The sequence below is a fragment of the Loxodonta africana genome, chromosome 19, assembly GCF_030014295.1.
Source record: "Loxodonta africana isolate mLoxAfr1 chromosome 19, mLoxAfr1.hap2, whole genome shotgun sequence".
NCBI lineage: Eukaryota > Metazoa > Chordata > Mammalia > Proboscidea > Elephantidae > Loxodonta > Loxodonta africana.
Genome location: NC_087360.1, coordinates 57,778,221 through 57,795,193, shown reverse-complemented (window position 1 = coordinate 57,795,193; position 16,973 = coordinate 57,778,221). Strand labels below are relative to the sequence as shown.

Here is a 16,973-nt window from a genome sequence, read left to right as displayed (position 1 = left end):
AGGCATATAGATATTATCCTATCACTGACGGCATTGTACTTCAGGATAGATCTTGAAATGTTCTTTTTGACAATGAATATGATATCATTCCTCTTCAATTTGTCATTCCTGGCATAGTGGACCACATGATTGTCTGAGTCTAAATGGCCAATACCAGTCTATTTCAGCTCACTAATGGTTAGGATGGAAACCCTGGTGGCATAGTGGCTAAGTGCTACAGCTGCTAACCAAAGGGTTGGCAGTTCAAATCCACTGGGTGCTCCTTGGAAATTCTATGGGGCAGTTCTACTCTGTCCTGTAGGGTCGCTATGAGTCGACTCAACGGCACTGGGTTTGGTTTTTTCTGATAATGGTTAGGATGTCTATCTTCAAGCATTCCATTTCAGTTTTGACCACTTCCAATTTTCCTAGATTCATACTTCATACATTTCACTTTCTGATTATTAATGGATATTTGCAGCTGTTTCTTCTCATCCTGAGTCATGCTACATCAGCGAATGAAGGTTCTGAAAGCTCGACTCCACCCACACCTTTAAGGTTGACTCTACTTTGAGGAGGCAGCTCTTCCCCAGTTGTATTTTTGAGTGCCTTCCAACCTCATCTTCCAGCACTATATCATACAATGTTCCACTGCTATTCATAAGGTTTTCTTTTTCAATGGATAAAAAGAAATGAGCTATCAAGCCTCAAAAAAACATGGAGAAAACTTAAATGCATACTGCTAAGTGAATGAAGTCAGTCTGACAAGGCTACATACTGTATGATTCCAACTATATGACATTCCGGAAAAGGCAAAACTATAGCCAGTTGCCATTCAGTTGATTCCATGTCATGTGCAGAGTAGAACGGCACTCCATTGGGTTTTTGAGGCTGTAATCTTTTGGAAGCAGATCACCAGGCCTTTCTTTCAAGGAGTCTCTGCATGAGTTTGAACCGGCAACTTTTCAGTGAGTAGTCGAGAACTTAACCATTGGTGCCACCCAACCAAACATAAAGACAGTGAAAAGATCAGTGGTTGGCAGTAGCCAAAGAGCGGAAGGAGAGGTGAATAGGAGCATGGGGCAGTTTTAGGGCAACGAAAACATTCTCTATGATAATATAGCATTGAACACTTAACGTTAAGCAGTTGTCAAAACCCGTGAACCTGTACAATACAAAGTGTGACCCCTAATGCAAACTATGGACTTTAGTTAATAATAATGTATTAATACTGGCTTCTCAATTGTACCAAATGTACCACAGGAATGCAAGATATTCATAGGAGAAACAATGCATGGGGGTAGGGGATATATGGGAATTCTCTGTACTTTCTGTACAATTTTTCTGTAAACCTAAAACTGCTCTAAAAACTGAAGTCTATTTTTTAAAAAATTATGCTAAGTGAGAGAAGCCAGACACAAAAGGCTACATGTTGTAAGATCTCATTTATAAAAAATGTCCAAAATAGGCACATTCATATAGACAGGAAGCAGATTAGTGGTTGCCAGGGTGTGGGGGGGAGGGGGAAAGGAAAAGTAACTGCTAATGGGTACGGGGTTTCCTCCTGGGGTGACTCAAATGTTCTAGAACTAGATGGTGGTGGTGGTTGCACAACATTGTGAATGTGCTAAAACCACTAACTTGTCCATTGTTAAAAAAAAAAGAAAAAAAAAGTGAATTTTATGTTGTGTAAATTTTACCTCAAAACAAAAAACTATAATGGGCTGTGGAGGAATAGGCACTTTTATATGCCCTTGACTGCTAATGTCAAGGCTGGTGGTTCGAATCCACCCAGTAGTACAGCAGAAGAAAAAGCCCAGTGATCTGCTTTCATAAAGATTACATCCAAGAAAACCCGATGGAACAATTCTACTATGTAATACATGGGGTCACCATGGGTTGGAATCGACTCATCAGCAACTAACAACAACATGCACACATACACATACCCTCATACAAAACATACGTCTCAGCTGCGACTGTGTATACTCATTTTTCCTGCAACACAACTCCATTCTGAAAATTGATACGACAGATATATCTACATGAAAAAATACCCAGGCACAAGGTTATTCACTGCACCACTGCGTGTAAAAGATTAGAAATAACCCAAATGTCTGCCCAGAGTAATGATGAAATAAATTACGGCATATCCACACAATGGAATACTATGCAGATGCAGGAAAGAGTGAGGAAATAACTATTCAAGTGGAAAATGTTGGGAGACAATTCTCCATTGGTCTCTTGTGTTTCTGCATGTCTTCAGAGCAAAGCACAAGCTGCTTTTTTTGTTCCAGGCTGTCTTTTCAAGGGTATTTGCATGGCAAGCAGCTTTGGAAAACAATATCTGCCCTCCAGAGCAAAGGGCAGATTTGTTTACTATCCAGCAAGCTGAGAAATAATAAGTATATTTGTTATTTTAAGCCTCTACATTTTGGGGGTAATTTGTTATGCAGCAATAGATTACTAATACACCCATTAGAAAGTATTAAGATTTTCTTGGCTCTGACACAAACCTACTGTATGAGCAGCACCCACCTGGGCTTCTCCATGTTACCCCCATAGAGCTTTGGACACAAGAGAAACCAGTGCAAACTAAGGGCAACAAAATACTTTGTCCCTAACCCAGGAGTCTCTTGTCTTCTGGCCCCATCCATTAAACTGTAATAAGCTAACGTGTTAACCTTGTAAATAGGGTAAAAATCTCAGACTTTTCCATGTTCTTGGTTATATGTTCTACAGGTTACGTAGTGTCTTAGTTATCTAGTGCTGCTATAACAAAAATGCCATAAGTAGACAGCTTTAACAGAAGTTTATTCTCTCACAGTCTAGGAAGCTAGAAGTCCAAATTCAGGGTGCCAGCTCCAGGGGAAGGCTTTCTCTCTGTTTTGACTCTGGGGGAAGGTCCTTGTCATCAATCATCCCATGGTCTAGGAGCTTCTCAGCACAAGGACCTTGGGTCCAAAGAATTCACTCTGCTCCCAGTTCTTCTTTCTTGGTGGTAGGAGGTCACTCTCCTCTCTGCTGGATTCTTTTATACCTCCAAAGAAATTAACTCAAGATACAACCTTATCCTGCAGATTGTGTCCTGCCTCATTAACATAACTTCCTCTAATCCTGCCACTTTATAGAGGTTAGGATTTACTACACATAGGATAAATGGAGGACAACCATAAAAAAAAAAAAAAAAAAAACCGGCTACTTACAGGGAGTAGATGAAATGGAGTAGGGAAAAAAAATGGAAAGAACTATCCTCAGTGAGTTCCTTTTTATAACATTTTGATTTTTCAAACGTGTGAATGTATAACCTATTCTCTCTCCCTCACACACTTAAAAAAATTCTACTTTGACTCTCTTTTCATCAAATATCAGGAATTTCAATATAACTTTTAACAGAAGTCAAAAGATTTTAAATACAACTACTCAATTATTGTTGTCTGTATATTTACAAGTTTGCGAATTTTTTTGTTCTTTTCATAGGATCACCTTTGAGTTTCTCTGATTTTCTCCCTTGTTTTTCCAACCTCTATTTAATTAATTTCCATGGGAACCTTTATTATTTCCTTCCTTCTGCATGTTTTAGGTTTAGTTTGCTTTTTATTTTCCTGTATTTTAACATGGAAGGTTATTTATTTGAGATCTTTTTTTGATATAGGCACTTACGGCTATAAATTTCCCACCAACCACTGCTTCAGCTGCGTCCCATTAGCCTATAGTATGTTGTGCCTTCATTTGCCATTTATCTCAAGGTATTTTCTAGTTTCTCTTGTGATTTCTTCACGACACATTGGTTGTTTAACAGTGCGTTGTTTAATTTCCACATATTCTTAAATTTTCTACTTCCTTCTATTACTTATTTCTGATTTAGTTCCATTGCGGTCACAGAATATAGGCTGTATGATTTTAATCCTTTTAAATGTATTGAGACTAGTTTTATGGCCCAGAATATGGCATATTCTGGAGCATGTTCTTTGTGCATTTGAGAAAAATATGTATTCTTCTGTGGTTGGGTGCAGTGGTCTGTAGATGTTGGTTAGGTCTAGTTGGTTTATAGTCTTACTCAAGTCTTCTATATTTTTGTCAGTCTTCTGCCTAGTTGTTCTATCCATTATTGAAGGTGAAGGTACTGGATCCATAACTATTTTTTGAATTGTCTATTTCTCCATTCAATTCTGTCAGTTTTTGATGTATGCATTATGGGGCTCTGTTTTTAAGTGCATATATGTTTATAATTGTTATGTCTTCCTCATGGTTTGACCCTTTTATTATTATAAAACGACTCTATTCATCTCTAGTAATATTTTTATTTTAAAATCTATTTTGTCTTATATTAGCATCGTCACTCTAGCTCTGTTTTGATTGCTGTTTATATCGTATATCTTTTCTGTTCTTTTACTTTCAACCTATTTGTGTCTCTGAACCTGAAGTGTGTCTCCTGTAGACAGCATATAATTAGATCTTGTTTTTTTTTAATCCAGTCTTACAAATTCTGCCTTTTGGTTGGATTGTTTAATCCATTCATGTTTAAATGTTATTACTCAGATTTACATCTGTTATTTTACTATTTGGTTCTCAATGTCTCATATCTTTTGTTGTTGCTGTTGTTCTAGCTCTCCTTTACTGCTTTCTTTTGCAGTTAAATTTTCTCATGTGACATTTAAATTCCTTCAATGATTTTTTCACTACTTTTAGAAGTTATTTTCTTAGTGGTTGCCCTAGGACTTACCATATACATCTAAACTTATCATAATCTACTTCAGATCTATTCCAACTTAATTCCAGTGAGATATAGAAACTTTACTTCCATATAGTTCTATTCCTTCTTTTTATGCTATTATTCTACATATTACATCTATATATGTTATAAACCCCACCATGCATTGTTATAATTATTACTATAGATAACTTTGCCTTTTAAAGAAGCTGAGAGAAGAATAAGTATATATTTATAATTTGTTGTTAACCTTTTTATTTACCATTTGTTTCCCTTCATTTCTTCCTGTGGATCCAAGTTACCATCTGGTATTACTTTCTTACTTCAGTACAACTTTGTTCCCATCCACTTGTTATTGTCAAATACATTACATTTCTCTATGTTAGAGGCACAAGAATACAGCTATATACGTACTGTTTTATGCACTTGCTTTTTAAATCAGTTAAGACAAGAAAATGAAGTCACACTGTCTTTTACAGTTACCTGTATCATTACTTTTACAGGAGCTCTGGTTTTTAGTTTGGATCCATATTACTATCTGGTGACACTTGCTTCCAACCTTCCAACCTTGCTTCCTCTAGTATTTCTTATAAGATGGGTTGGGTAACAATGAATTCTCTCCACTTTTATCTGCAAATGTCTTTATTTCATCTTTAGTTTTGAAAGATAGTTCGCTAGATATAAGATTCTTGGTTAACAGTGTTTTCTTCAGCACCTTGAATACGGCACTCCACTGTCCTCTGGACTCCATTTTTTTCTAATGTGAAGTCAGCTATTAATCTTACTGGGGTTCCCTTTTACATGACTACTCACTTGTCTTGCTGCTTTCGAATATGTCTCTGTCATTGTCTTTCATCACGTTTATTATAATGTGTCTGAGTATAGACCTCTTCGCATTTATCCTGCTGGAAGTTCATCGCACTTATTGGCTCTGTAGATGAGTGGTTTTCACCAAATTTGGGAATTTACAACCATTATTTCTTTGAATATTTTTCTGTCCTTTCTCTCTTCAAGTACATTAATTTTCTTCGGCCAGTTCAAACTACTGTTGAGCTCCTCTATTGAATTTCTCAATTATTGCACTCTTCAACTCTAGAATTTTTTTTTTATATCTATTTATTGATATTTTCTTTTTCATGAGATAGTTACCATACCATCCTTTACTTCTTTAAACATAGTTTACTGTATTGTAGTTCTTTGAACATAGCCGTTATGGTTGCTTTGAGGTATTTGTTAAGTCTGACATCTTGGTCCTCCCAAAGACAGTTTCTATTGCATGCTTTTTGGGTCACAGTTTTCTACTTCTTTATATGTCTCATAATTTTTTGTCAAAGATTGAACATTTTAGATAATATATTGTAGCAATTGTGGATGGTGGTTCTCCTGTTCCCCTGGGATTTGTTGTTGTCATTGTTTGCTTTTTCACTTGTTTAGTGACTTGGCTGGACTAATTTAGTGAAATCTAGGTCCCCTCCAGTGTGAAACCTGTGATGTCATTCCTTAGAGGTGTCTTTGAGTGACAATACATACTCTGTTTAAAATGAAAGTAAAGAGATTTATTGCAAGCAAAGGCAGCTTGAGCTGGGGACACGTTGGAGCTCACAAAGTGAAAACCAGTGCTCCAAAATGGTGGAGTCACAGAGGCATAATTATGAGGTAAAATACAACATTCTGACTGGAAGACGCAAGACTAGGTAAGCAGGAGGTGAGACAGCTCGAAGTGGGTGGGGGGAGACTTTACAGTGATTGGTTGGAAACTCAAATATGAGCTATTTGGATTGGGCACAGTCACATAATTGCAGAAATACATGCTCATAAGGGGGTCACAAAATGATTGACAGGGGGCCAGGGTCTGCTGGTTCCACCCAGTCAGAGGTACAAATCCATGTGCATATGAATTGGAAGAAGTCAGTCTACTGGTTCTACCTGGTCAAAGGTCCAAATCTGTATGCATATAAATGGAAAGAAGTTAGTCTGCTGGTTCCATTCAGCCAGAGGCCCAGGGCCATATGCAGGAATGCAGAAGCAGAAGTCACAAAATGGAGTTGGGCCTATACCTGAGCCAGCCACCTTAAGCATGCAAGACACCTCATTTTCGGAACACTTGCACAGAGGGCACAGCCTTCGGCATGCATACAGTCACCTGGGATGACAATGGTTTTAGTAGGATTTTTTGTCTATTTCCCCAATCTCTCTGTTAAACTGCTTTTGTTGATATCACACTCAGCTGTTAGACTTCACTAATTGCCAAATGATTGCTCTGTTGTTTTTAACAATGCCCCAAGACATAAATTGCTCCACAGTTTAATTTGGGCCCCCTTGCAGGGGCTAGTATTTGAGATTTGTCCTGAACCCAGGACTCTTCTTAGCTTTTTCCTTGGTTGTCTCTGGTAATCTAAAAAAAAAAATCTGGTAATCTAGCTAGCTACAATTTAACTTGCTACTCTCATGGAGCTACCCACTAAATTCTCCACTGTTTTTGAGAGTACCCATAGGCTTGAACTTCCCCACACTACCTTCCAAATGGAGTCAGTTCCTTTGGAGAGAATTTCAGAGCTTTCTGTTCTTATGGCCTGCCTCTCCCCTGGGGTGGGGCAAAATTTATGAGCCATTGCTCCAGAACTGGGGCAGGGACAGTGGCCTGATCTTGCCTTGCCTCTCCTGGCACGTGACTCTTGTCCTATGAATGCACTGGATATGGGTAACCCATCTTATGAGTGAGGGCTGGGTGGAGGAAGGGAATCCAGCTGATCTCTCAGTTACATTCACCTGGTAATTAGCCTCTGCATCACAGAGCTGGGGTAGCATGAGAAATACTGGCAGCCTGCCACTCTCTGGGGTATACTGTAGCTTTTGATTGAGAGCTTGGGAGAGAGGGAGCCTTTTTTGCCCACACCTATCCAGAGTAGAGTTTCTGTCATATTTAGCTGGGGTTGGGGGTGGGGGTAGGAAAAGAACAGGTCATGGCTCAAATGCCACAGATTTATTGTACTGAGATTTAGCTGATTTCCCTAAATGTTTTTCCATTTGCTGTTTGTCCACAGGACAATTTGCAGAGATTTTAAGTAGCCATTTAAAAATTATTTTTACCAGTTATGGTTGTTATGCTGGGGAGTGGGTCAGCGAAGCTCTTTATGCGGCCATCCCAGAAGTCATCTATCCAATTATTGTTGATATTCTACAGTTTACTTCACCAAAAATAGTTTAACACAGTGGAAGTTTATTCATATCCCTTAAGATGTTTTGAAAATGAAATTTTGATAATTTCAAAGCACAAAATACTATGAATCTAGGAAAGAGTGAGTAAAAATTCTAAACAGATTTTTGGAGCTTAAAAAATATTTATCATCCAGAAAAATTCTCAGTAGAATAAAACCAAATCCAGGATAAAAAGGAAATCAAGACATGGAGATATAACATTATTTTCAGTAAGCTTCTCTGTTACTTCTAAGTATAACAATTATAATTGCTTTTTTTTTGTTTGTAAATCGCTGTATTTGCTCTTTGGTATTTTTCCTTCACATCAATTATTGTATTTTAACACACAAGACTATATAGAACCATATTGCCCAGAAATACCAGTTACCATCAGCTAACAGTAGTGCTCTTAAGTCACTGGTCCTCCAAATCACACAAGCCCCAGGATTAGGAAAGAGTAATAACCAAGCAGGCCAATCTGTTCTCTTGTTTTAAATGCTATTCTGGAATGCAGGTGGATTCTTTTCAGATCAAAGAGATCTTTTTAAGTGTATTATTTCATGCTGTTTACTACTGACTTTAACAAGGACTGGAGTTGGGTTTGTGTATGTGTGTACAGTTTTTTTTTTTTTTTAATAAAGATGATCAGAGAATATTAAGCTCAAAAAATGCATATCAAGTGAAACTTTAATTTATCTTTAACTTACTGTTATACTTCTAAGGAATTACACAAGTTATACTTAAAAAAGAAAACAGTCCCTCACCTTCTTGGATTTCCAAGTAAAAAGTTTTGCTAACAATTTGTAAACACCATTGTTTCTTTGCTGCAATGACAGAATTATTTTAAGTACACATAACAGGTATACAATTAGAAAACATTTAAATTATTTTATAAAACTGTAAAATTAACTTTGAATTTGTTCTAACTAAGAAACAGTTCAAAGTGAAGCTTACATTGTTTTAGAAAGCAGAGGTATAAAAAGTGGCAACTGATTTCACTCTAATCCAGAAACCTATTTTAAAGAACATAAGTACAATAACTACTTAAACATAAATGGTAAACAGAATAAATGACCACTTTTCAGGGATACTACAGAAGATTTCCACAGGGCTGGGAGGTTAGGCTAGTGTTCAATGATTTCTACAAAAAAAAACAAAAAAACAACAACCAAACCTGTTGCCGTCGAGTCAATTCCGACTCATAGCTACCCTATAGGACAGAGTAGAACTGCCCCATAGAGCTTCCAAGGAGCAGCTGGTGGATTAGAACTGACAACCTTTTGGTTAGCAGCCGAACTCTTAATCACCGTGAAACCAAAATAGACCCAAACTGAACCAGAACAATAACTGGAGTGGAAAAAATTACAGGTGAAAGCCCTGAAGGAAACTTAATCCCCTCTTAGAAAATAAAGGCAGCGTACATGTTCTATAGCAACCACTGGATTTTGAGCAGAGTTGGAAACAGCAGTGCCCCACTCAAAGATGGTGGCCAATTGCGCCGCTATGAATGTGTGTCGCTCTCCAAAGCCCTGCCAATAATCCAATTTTATGCATCAGGTTTCTGAAAGGGCTCACTATGCCTCTTCCAGGTCTCCCATTCCCGGGCTTCAACCTGTAATTTTTCCTGTCCTAGTTATCATTTTGGATCACCCAAATTCTAAAACTTCGGATCCATGCCAGTTTCACTTCATTGGCCAAGACAACCTGTTCGAAGCCCTGGTTCTAGTATTAAGAAACAGTTCACTTTTCACCATTACTGCCAAATTATTGTATGATACATAGATGGAAATTTCAGTATGTTACTACATATGCCTAAAGTAAATTTCATTTCTCAGAATATGCTACAATTCACATGGGCCTTTGCCCCATTTGTTCCAGATTGAGGCCTCGTCCTTGTTTGTTTCAGATTAATGAGTTTCGCTATGCTTCAACAGGCTCTTTTTCAGCCCAAATGTTCTTCCTTTCTTGGCAATGTAATAAACAACACAACTGACAAAACGCAACTTTAAAATATTCAACAAATGTGACATCTTACATTTCAGAAATAAGCACCCGTACCTCCAACTCCTTGTATTTAAACTACTAGGATAAATAATTTAAATGCAAGCAGTTGTTATACATGCTGCTTGCTCAGCTCTCTCCAAACAGGGATTTATATCTGTTACAAAAAGAATAACAGCTTCAGCTTGTATCACAGTGCTAAGATTCTAAACCATCCTGATTACCACTTTTACAACCTAAGCTGGATTCTCGGTTCTGGGAGAAAAAGAGAGAGAGAGAGCAATTATCTTTTATGTAGAAGATAGATTAGAGGTGTATACCTGGGAAAATATTTATCCTCTTATCCTCTAGGAATTGCTAGAGATGAAATGTAAAAATAAACTATTTGGAGATTTTGTGGCTTCAAGAGAAAGTTATGAGACCTATGAATAACCATAAAAGTCCCCTGATTAGTTAAGATTAATTCTAAATAGTGTTATCTGAAGTTGTGTAACTTCAAGGAATCTAATCAGTAGTTTCTATTTTTGAAATATTGGTTCATAAGAAAATCAAATCTCCGTGCATCAAAGTGCTGTCCACTGGCAGCGTGGCAGTGAATTACACTGTAAACCAGGTCTACAGAAGACACTTCTAAACATCATTGTTTTACATCTTTAATACTGTCTTTGAAGGTCTATTAATCTTCGACTATTTCAACGTACTTGGAAATATAAACTAATAATTAGAGTTGAAACAGTTATTCTAAATCTAAATAGATAATTCCTACAGCAATATTTATTTACTTGGAACATATTTTCATTTCAAATATATGTTAAACTTCTCACAAAGTCAGAACACAACTCACAGTTTGAACAGAAACCTCAGTGTTTAAATCTCTACATTCGGTAAAATAAACACTACATATTGGGTTACTTTTGAATACAAATCACTCATTTAAATAAATGGGATATGATTTCGAGCTTGGGATAAAAGCGAAGAAAACTTTTCTTTTATGTGAGGCCTTTACCAAAATCAATTAGTCAAATGCAAGATTACCACGTTATGACACAAATCAAACTCTAACACAACACGTTTGTTAGCGAAGTGAACACAGATGAACTACAGGTGGGGAATTGGCTGCCCCTTAGCTCGGGGGTAAGAATAGAAAAAGGCATGCTACGGATCAGACCCCCAGTTTTATTACTTCCTTGATAACACTGCCTACTTTGTTTACTGAAGACTGTTTCTTCCGCTGGAGAGAACTTTTAATTTTATAATGTTAGACAGTGGGGGAAGACAGATGGGCCCCCTTCATAAAGTGGCTTTACCATATTGATTAGGTATGGAAAGACTCTTCATTCTCTGCTCTGGAAACCACCAAATCTTATTTCATAAGTACCGACCTGCTAATTTATCCTTGAGAAGCGATTCAAAAAGATACACAAACCTTCTGATTTAAAAAATAAGAATGTGTGAGTATGTATATATATACTCTGAGAAGTTATGTCCCATTATCTGAACCATACTTCTGATTCAAAATATAACTGAGTGCTCTTAATATAGTACATTAATTTTAAATTTGAAACTTTAAACTTAGAGTTAAATCATCCTTACTCATGAACTCTTGTTAGTCTCTTTAATTTTTACATTATTTCTATAAATACCCAAATTAGAAAAGCAAAAATCCCCAATCTCAAAATCAACTTACACTGAAGCTCTGAGGTTAGTTTATAACTTCTAAAATATTTTGTTAAAATGTAAAAACCCTGAAATTAGAAACAAAAAAATTACAATTTTACAGTATATATCTAATTTATTTTTTAAAAAAATATTCTTGAATTGTTTTTGTACAAGTAATCCAGTATTTACTTTTTCAAATGAAACTACAGGCTAGAAGAGGCTATGTGGTATTGCCCCCATTAAAAATCAATACACATTTCGTTTTTTTATGCTGGTACTTCGACTATTTCAAAGTAGTCATGTGGTAGAATCACATAACCTCTCTCAGATACGTCGTCTTTCTCCTTCTGGAAGTGTACAACCTCCTTTAATTTCTCAAGCTGCCGTTCTTGTCTTCTGCACCGCTGCTGTGCAGTCTTCAGCTTCTTTCTGAGTTTTTCAACTTGTTGTTCTAGCTGATGAATCCTCTTCCTCTGGTGCATTGTATCCTCCACAGTATAGTTGTGGTCACAGAAAACTGAGAGGTTATCAGGGGTCTGAAGGGGAGGCATTAGTAATCCAATAGCAGCGTCAACCTGGGAAACAGGAGGTGTTAGAGGAGGCGGCGGAAGCGGTTCCTGGGGCTCCAGAAGGTCTTCCTTCTAAAACAATAAAGCAGAGTATGCTTGAATCTACCAAAAATAACAGTTAAAAAAAAAGTCATCTGTGGCATTTAAGAAACATTAGACTTCTATGCGAAGCCCTGATATAAAAACATTCCAAAACCAGGAAATGATTTTTGAAAGTATTAATTACACTTTTCTACCTGAAGAAGCAGGATGCAATAAAGATATAGAATGATTAATTTAATTAAATACTCACTAAGCATTTCAAACTGAGGGAAAAGACTGAAACTGAACTGTCACTGAGAAGGAAAACCCAAAATTTACCAACACATGAATAGAGGTATAGACTGATCTTTAGATCAGTTACAAAGCTAGAATAAGTTTCTTAGTATATTTAACTTTAAAATACAAAATTTTCTTTTTTTAAACGGTGTTATCACTGTTGTCAGCTGCCATCGAGTCAATTCTGACTCACGGCAACCCCACGTGTGTCAGAGTAGAACGGATCCAGGTTATCACGGCTGGGACCTTTCAGAAGCAGATCGCCTGGCCTATCTTCTGAGGTGCCTCTGGGAGGGTTTGAACCACTAGCAGTCAAGCGCTTACCTGTCTGTGCCACCCAGGGGCTCCACCCAGGGGCTCCGCCCAGGGCCACCTGTATCACTGTTCGCAGTAGTTATTTACAAGTGACGGGCACTAGGGAACGTTTACTTAACACTACTCTGAATTTTCCAAAATTTCCATAACGAAGACGTTAATTTTATGAACAGAAAACCACCCAATATTTTAAAACACATATTACCTTGTCGTGTGGTTCAGTACAAAGAAATATTGTGGGTACAGCATTCTCTTTCAGTAACTTGTTGTTGCATTCCCTTTTAAAGCAGTCTGGAGTAAAATGCTCTGAACAAATACTGCTGTACTTGGTGGGTTTAAAGTTTTTTCTTCTGACGGCTGCCTCCCATTTTTTACAAAGACTGGGTCGAGTAAGAGGAAACCTAAGAAGAAGATATAATTCAGTTCTCTGACTTTATTAAAGAAAAAAAGACACCCAAACTTTCCTACTAAGGAAAGTACGATCTTACATTGGATTTACTGTACTATCCTCCATACTACACTCCACACTAAGGAGCATTTGTTTAAAGAATAGCTCAATTTCTCTCCTTTATTAATATTTTTATTTTGAAGACATAAGGTTTCAAATAAAACACATGCTACAGAACAATCATGAGGACGGTACAGGACCAGACAGTGTTTCGCACTGTTGTATACAGGGTCCCTACGAATCAGAAGTGACACAACAGCACCTAACGACAACACAGAACAAACTTACATTAATTTTTTTTTTACCGGTAATTTTCTGTGTTTTGTAAAATAAAATTGTACTTTTCTATCTATGAACTGTGTAAAAGGGGTTTCTAGTTCTCAAGAAGCAGTCTGACAACAGGAACAGACTGAATCGAAACTAATCAAAGACTGGTAAATAATGATAAAGGAATAAAAACTGTATTTATTTTGATTTACCTATCAACTACAATATGTCTTTTAGGCCCAGATAAAAGGAAGTAGGAGGAGTTTAAATTTACTGTGAATTTACTTTTCCAGGTCAAGGATTCGGTAAACTGAAAGGATTGGAAATGAGCCAAAGAATTGGAAATAAGCCAAAGAAGGATGTTTCAAAGCTGTGCTCAGGTTTCTCCTCCATGTAAGGTATCCCAGAGCCTGACTCTGCTATTATCATTAAGACCTAGCTGACCCTAATGACAGTCCCTTTGTCCAGCCAAAGTAAGCTGGGAGAAGAGGTACTCCTACAAGTTCCCTGCTGGATACAGCCTCTAGAAGTACAAACTATGATAGCGATCACTGGTAAAATTCAGTACCTAGCGCCTGTTGGTCCAAGGACTTCCTGAATATAAATTCTCAGGTTGTCTCTGAGGTTCCCTCAAGACCTTGACCTTTTACTTCACAGAATACTGTTCTCTTAGATAAGGGACGAGACACGGGTTAGCCCTTCTTTCCTTTCAAACTGTTCAATATCCATAAGAAATTCAATATTTCGGTACTCTTAACTAGTTTCCAGTGTCAATGAGGGGTTTTCCATATCTTCAGGTTCCCTCTGCTCTGGTGGTGCAGTGATTAAGAGCTATGGCTGCTAACCAAAAGGTCAGCAGTTCAAACCCACCAGCCGCTCTTTGGAAACCCTATGGGGTAGTTCCACTCTGTCCTATAGGGTCACTATGAGTTGGCATTGACTCGACAGCAATGGGTATAGATTCCCTCTGCCATATCATTAGGAAGGTGGGGGCAGAATGCATGACATCTTGTCACTATCTCCTGGCCCTTCCTATAATTTTAAAGTACTGGAGGTCAATTTCATCAGGGTTCAGAGATTCCAATAAATCAAGAGATTTGATCTTGATCAAATCTACTGAACTGAATTCTGGAAGTGTTCTATTCCCTTCTTCATGGGAAAATATTAACACTCTCAAGATCTTTTTATGCTCTAAAACTAAACCAAATCCACTGCCATGGAGTCAATTCTGATTCATAGCAACACTATGCTCTAGGTACTCCTATTTCTGTAGGGTCCAACCCATGTTATATCAAACACAGAAAAATCCATCCAGTCCTCCATTAAACATAAACAGCCCCCTCTCCCTAAATTGAAGGCATGCTTAAATATTTGCTTTTGTAATTATTTGACTCAACAATGCGTATAGTTTACTATTGGCTCTACTTTCTTAGGTATCATCCCTATATATTCAGGAATTCTTGCAAAAAAATATATAATGCAAACATAATAAAATCTGTAAATACTAATCTTGGCTGAATGAAACTGTTGTCACATTTTTTAGCCATTTAATTAACACTACCTCATTTCAGTTTTGCAGTTTTCTTTTCCTACTTTCCTCCGTAGTACTACAACTGTGGCACCTACTGGGTGAAATAGTCCTGAATTTCAGCTGTGCGGTGCGTTCCTCTGTGAAGGCTTTCTCTATGCTCCCATAAAGGTCACACTGACTTTATGGTACTTTATTGCAGTCTAGGTTATTATTGTTGTCCATTTTTACGATTACTGTGTGCTGTAAAGATAATTATTCATCTCAGCAGTGCCACAAGTGTTCTCTAAAACTTTAGACTTGTCATGGACTGAATTATGTCCCCCCAAAAATGTGTGTTTTCAGTTGGGCTGGGCCATGATTCCCAGTATTGTGTGATTTTCCTGTATGCTGTAAATCCTGCCTCTATGATATTAATGAGGGAGGATGGGCGGCAGTTGTGTTAGCCAAGCAGGACTCAACCTACCAGTTTGGGTTATGTCTTGAGGCAATCTCTTGAGATATAAAAGAGAGAAGCAAGCAGAGAGACAGGGGGACCTCATACCACCAAAAAAGCAGCACCAGGAGCTGAGTACGTCCTTTGGAACCGGGGTCCCTGCACCTGAGAAGCATCTAGACCAGGGGTAGACTGAGGACAAGGACCTTCCTCCAGAGCCGACAGAGGGAGAAAGACCCACCCTGGAGCTGACACTCTGAATATGGACTTTTAGCCTACTTTACTGTGAGGAAATGTATTTCTCTTTGTTAAGACCATCCACTTGTGGTATTTCTGTTATAACAGCACTAGATGACTCAGACAGGAGTGAAGGCTGGTTCCCAGATGTTGAGCCAAAAAAAATCCTCCCTCAGATACTAAACTTTTGTTAAAGGTGATGGGACATTTGGAAACGCATAATGGTAATAGTTGAACATAATAAACGTAACTAGTGTAACTGAGTTGTACATACATGTTGAAACAGTACATGCATGTTGAAATTGTAAAGCATGCTGAAATAGCAAGCGACTTATTACATACATATGTACAATTTTTAAAAAATCTTCCCTAAAACTCCAGTCAAAAATTAATCCTCAATTGTTGTGATTCTGGCCTCCCGTTCCCAGTAGTTTCTGAAGGACCAAAAACAGTAACTTCTACTTTGTTTTTTGTGGAGCCCCAGTAGCGCAGTGGTTAACAGCCATGGCTGCTAACCAAAGGGTCGGCAGTTCTAATCTACCAGCCACTCCTTGGAAACTCTATGGGGCAGGTCTCCTGTCGCTATGAGCCGGCCTCGAACTCGCCAACCCGAAGCCACAAGCGCTTCTTGCCTTCTCCGCGGATTTTAAGAGCGCGAGAAACGGTCGCTATGGCGACGCGCGGTGAGACCGCCCAGCCCGGAACCGAAAAGCGCCGGCCTCGGAGCGGCGCTTCCCCAACACTTCCCTGTCCGGACACGCCCACCGCTCCCCGCCCGCCTCATTACCCCTCGCGCGGGCACGCGCCGGGCTCCGCCCCCGAACCTAAACGGCCGCGCGCCCCTAGCCCGACCTGGGGTATGTCCCGTGAGGAGCGCAGCGTACTTACTTGTGGAAAGAAACGGGCTTATCCTTATCGTATCTGTTCTTGCAACCGTAGGCGGAACAGGACTGCACCATCCTTCCGGTACTCAGTCACTTCACTTCTGCCGCCACCGCAGGCAGGTGAAGCTATCAATATCCCCGCGGTCGATTTTGACACTCTCGCTTCTTCTGTAGCTTTGGTTAACAGATAAAGTGATGATAGCCTCACTCGGGTGTGACTAATGTGCCCGTTTTGTTGTTTGCATTAGCAGAAAGACCACAGCCATCGCCCGTCTCCCATCTCCAAAATGGCGGAGGCAGCTTCAACTTCACTTATCGCGAGGAGTTCGTCCCACTGCCTCTGATTAGCCCCCGAGGTCAGAGGTAACGTTTCCTGCGGAGCAGGCCATTGGCTGAGGCTTGGCGTCTCGCGCAGCGAGC

General features: G+C 38.6%; 1 protein-coding gene across 1 annotated transcript; it reads right to left on the bottom strand.

The window, feature by feature from the left end:
* Positions 1–8,486: 8,486 nt before the first annotated feature.
* On the bottom strand, positions 8,487–16,913 carry THAP1 (THAP domain containing 1). The gene is made up of 3 exons (XM_003412498.4): positions 16,558–16,913; positions 12,959–13,154; positions 8,487–12,192 (listed from the first exon to the last, which is right to left on the bottom strand). The coding sequence occupies exons 1-3, from the start codon at positions 16,626–16,628 to the stop codon at positions 11,818–11,820; spliced, it is 642 nt and encodes a 213-aa protein (XP_003412546.1). The 5' UTR covers positions 16,629–16,913; the 3' UTR covers positions 8,487–11,817.
* Positions 16,914–16,973: the final 60 nt, after the last annotated feature.

Bases quoted from the DNA above. Each gene is read 5' to 3' on its own strand.
- THAP1 (XM_003412498.4), bottom strand. From the start codon at position 16,628: ATGGTGCAGTCCTGTTCCGCCTACGGTTGCAAGAACAGATACGATAAG. The intron at 13,155-16,557 runs GTAAGTACGCTG...TCTTCTTCTTAG, and splicing joins AAGCCCGTTTCTTTCCACAA to GTTTCCTCTTACTCGACCCA. The intron at 12,193-12,958 runs GTAATATGTGTT...TTATTGTTTTAG, and splicing joins GTACTGAACCACACGACAAG to AAGGAAGACCTTCTGGAGCC.